At 37.0% G+C, this 3,373-nt stretch overlaps 1 protein-coding gene across 1 annotated transcript in view; it reads right to left on the bottom strand.

Moving 5' to 3' along the window:
- zdhhc8b (zDHHC palmitoyltransferase 8b) overlaps nt 1-3,373 on the bottom strand; it is a gene marked incomplete in the record, with an annotated part of 85,852 nt that overhangs the window by 9,344 nt on the left and 73,135 nt on the right. The window contains 2 exon segments of the mRNA XM_014018090.1: nt 491-593; nt 1,388-1,560. Coding sequence (XP_013873544.1) covers nt 491-593; nt 1,388-1,560 — 276 coding nt within the window.

The raw sequence follows: 3,373 nt of genomic DNA, 5'->3' as shown, positions 1-3,373 counted from the left end.
TGTGTGTGTGTGTGTGTTTGCGTGGCTGCCTTTGTGCTCACACACCTCCACACAGTTGTCACAGACGCTGCAGTGCGAGCAGCGAGGCGGCCTGTAGAAGTGGCAGGTGGCGCACCACTTCATCCGCACCTGAATGCCTTTGATCTCCACGTTTTTGTAGAGCGGCGCCCGGAAATCGTCGTCCTTGTCCTCATCCTCGTCGGCTGTGGGGGGGACATGGACGCACGTGCACACACACACACACACACACACACACACACACACACACACACACACACACACACACACACACAGGGTCGGTGCATAAATACAGCAGAGATTAATCATAAAACAAGACTGGATTTCTGCTGGTCTCTACCATTTGTGCTGCTTCTCAAAAGTTCTGTTTCCCACTTTTACTTATGTAAATTTATTCAAACAACACAAAAAATGATAAGAAAATCTTTTGTTGTGTAACGTTGATTACAAAGCTCTTCATCAGCTCCCTCACCTGCTCGTTGGTTGTTCGACCTCGAGCCACAAGCACCATGTGGAAACCTGTGAGACCCATGACTGGAATAAAGAAAAGCCCTGCTATGCACATCACCACCATGCTGGAGACAAGAAAAGTCAAGGTAAACAACCAATTATTGGTAATAAAATGTCTTTTTACAGCTAATCTACTAGCTTCAATGTTGTTAACACAACATAATCTCATTGTAAAATAAAACAAGCAGCATAACGACTGCTGAAATTTGCTGAAGTAAAACTGAATTGTGAAAGCTAAAAGGAGAACAACACTAGCTAAAGGCTCAAATGAGAAAAAAACTAGCTAAAAGTTAAAATAAGTAAAATGCTTGCTAAAAGGCGTATGTAGCAAAACACTAGCTGAAACCTTAAAATAGCAGAATGTTAGCTAAACACTGGGAGTAAATACTAGATAACCAAACATTAGTGAAGCCTAAAAGTGGCAATAACCTAGATAAAAGCTAAGAGCAGCAAACATCTAGCTTTAAGCTAAAAAAAGCAGCAAAAGTTTAGCTATAAAGTATCAAAAGGCTATGTAAAAGCTAATAGCAAATGCTGACTAAAAGCTTAAAGGTAGTAAAAGCGTAGCTACAACTAAAGATAGCACAAGAACATAAAATAGAGCAAGTACTCTGAAGCAGGTTTCAAACAGAACAATGAAGAATTCAGTGTATTTCCATGTAGAAAATATTTGTAAATAAAGGTGAATGTAAAAGTTACAAAACCCCATCTCCTGAATAAGCTGAATGTTTTGCTGCAACATATAATGACTCAAATGATAAAGTTTGCAAAAATCGTGCAAAAACAAACAAAAACAAACAGGAAAACAAATGTGCGGCTGCTGACGCAGCGTTTTGTTTTTTTCACAGTGACAGGATACGTGACGGTGGTGTGCAGTTCTCCCAGTTTCTCTCTGTGGTGGAGGACGAAGATGAGGCCGAAGGAGAAAACTCCCACCATGTGGACACTTAATGACAGCAGGAAGAGGAAGAAGTGGCGGTAGTTCCGCCGTCCTATGCAGTTGTTCACCCAGGGACAGTGATGGTCGAAGTCCTGAGGAGAGAGAGGGAGTTACTGCCATGAGAGGACAAACAAAAACAAAAACTCCACTCCATCTGAAGAGTTGAACAAAGAAAACGATTAAATATTTTTTATTACTTTTCAAAAACCATTCAGCTTGTCTCTTAGCAAGATATTTATTGAACCATTGGATGTATTGTAATAAGACTTTCTGGAAATCATTGGCTGTACATCCATAACTGGGCCCAATCCAAGATGGCCGCCGCAATCAAATGACCTTAGATAACCCAAAATTGACTATATTTCAGTCAATTTTATAAATGTTGAGCCTAAATTTGGTGTGGATGTAGCCAAAACTTATTTGCAAGGCAGAATCCAAGTGTTACTCATTGTACTATATCTAGAGTCCCTAAAGTGCCCATGACATCAATATTTTGTAATAAATATGAATTCATTTTTGGAAAGATAACACAGATAACATATTGCAAAACAATTTTTATGCTGTTGAGATAAACAGTTGTTGAGATATTTGCATGAGAAATAACAGGAAGTGATGTCGAAGGGGAATGTCTGCATGTGAACAGAGCATCGCTACAACTGCTAATAAGACAAACTGTAGAGAAGAATCTGATGTTTCTTCGGATCATTTTGAATCACTACCAGAGAGAGAGATGAAGAAGAGTCAAAGTTCAAATAACGATTTAATAAACAAGTACCAGAGAGTTCTCTTTCTTAAAGAGTTCCCCTTTGTTATCACTTCCTGTTTCATTTTGGCTGAGACAAGTTCAAAAGAAAATATGCCAATTATGGGACAAAATGGGTAAAACCACATGTATTATGTCGTTTCTTCAATATGAAGCTGTTTTCTTTGACTTTTTATATTTGAAGAATATGCATGTCACAGGCACTTTAAATTCAAGTTGTTTCTGACAGATAATCAACATTAGCCTACACAGAAATGGTTAGAACTCGGTCAGTTTAACAGATACTAAGCTCAAATTTGATGTGGTAGCAGCTGAGTCATTCACTAATGAAACTGTGACATCACAAGACTGTGCTTAATGTCACCTTTTAAATTTGACCAAAAAAGCTATAAATCCTTCCCTCTTCATTATAACCTTATTTTAGTCTAAAACTCTGTTTTGCAGGGCGAAGGGGGAATACTAGGTTTTTCCTTTTTAAATACAGCAGCGTCATTAGTGCGCAAGTTATTATGATGAAAATGGAACAATGTTAAATTTAAAGTGTGCACTTACTCCCCCCCACCATAAACGCATAAACATGACATTTATCTGTCAGCATTAAAACCTCAAACATTTTCTTCTTCTATTCCAATATAAGAAAATTTAACATGTACTTTCGTACACATTATTTGTGAGTTACAACAGATTTTAGCATTTTGAACACCATAGATTTAGGTTTGAACAAATTTTATTTCATAAATACTTTAATAACTAAAAAATGTTTTGACACTTTTACTAACAGTCTAGAATCAAACAAAGGCAGCATCGACAGACAAACATTTAAGTGAAATTACTAATAATTTACATCCTCATTGATTTCCTGATCAATTTTCTCATCAATGACTGTTTTAAACAAAAATCAGAAGAAACCTGAAGCAGAAACATAGTTTCTTTTTTTTTATTTTTGTGAGAAAACGTGTAAAACTGTCTGGCTGCACTCATTTACACCTTTGCACTTCAAAACCATTAAAGCCTTTTAAAGCTAATACTGATAATAATTTGCAATCAAAGCTGCCAAGAGCTTCTGTTTATGCCAGGAAATATCGTATTTAATGCTCAATGTTGTCTGTTTTCTTGCCAAAACCCCCAATTAAATATATATT

Source organism: Austrofundulus limnaeus, unplaced genomic scaffold (assembly GCF_001266775.1).
Source record: "Austrofundulus limnaeus strain Quisiro unplaced genomic scaffold, Austrofundulus_limnaeus-1.0 Scaffold183, whole genome shotgun sequence".
Taxonomy (NCBI): domain Eukaryota; kingdom Metazoa; phylum Chordata; class Actinopteri; order Cyprinodontiformes; family Rivulidae; genus Austrofundulus; species Austrofundulus limnaeus.
The sequence above is the reverse complement of the archived record's forward strand: the minus strand, read 5'-3'. Positions and strand labels throughout refer to the sequence as shown.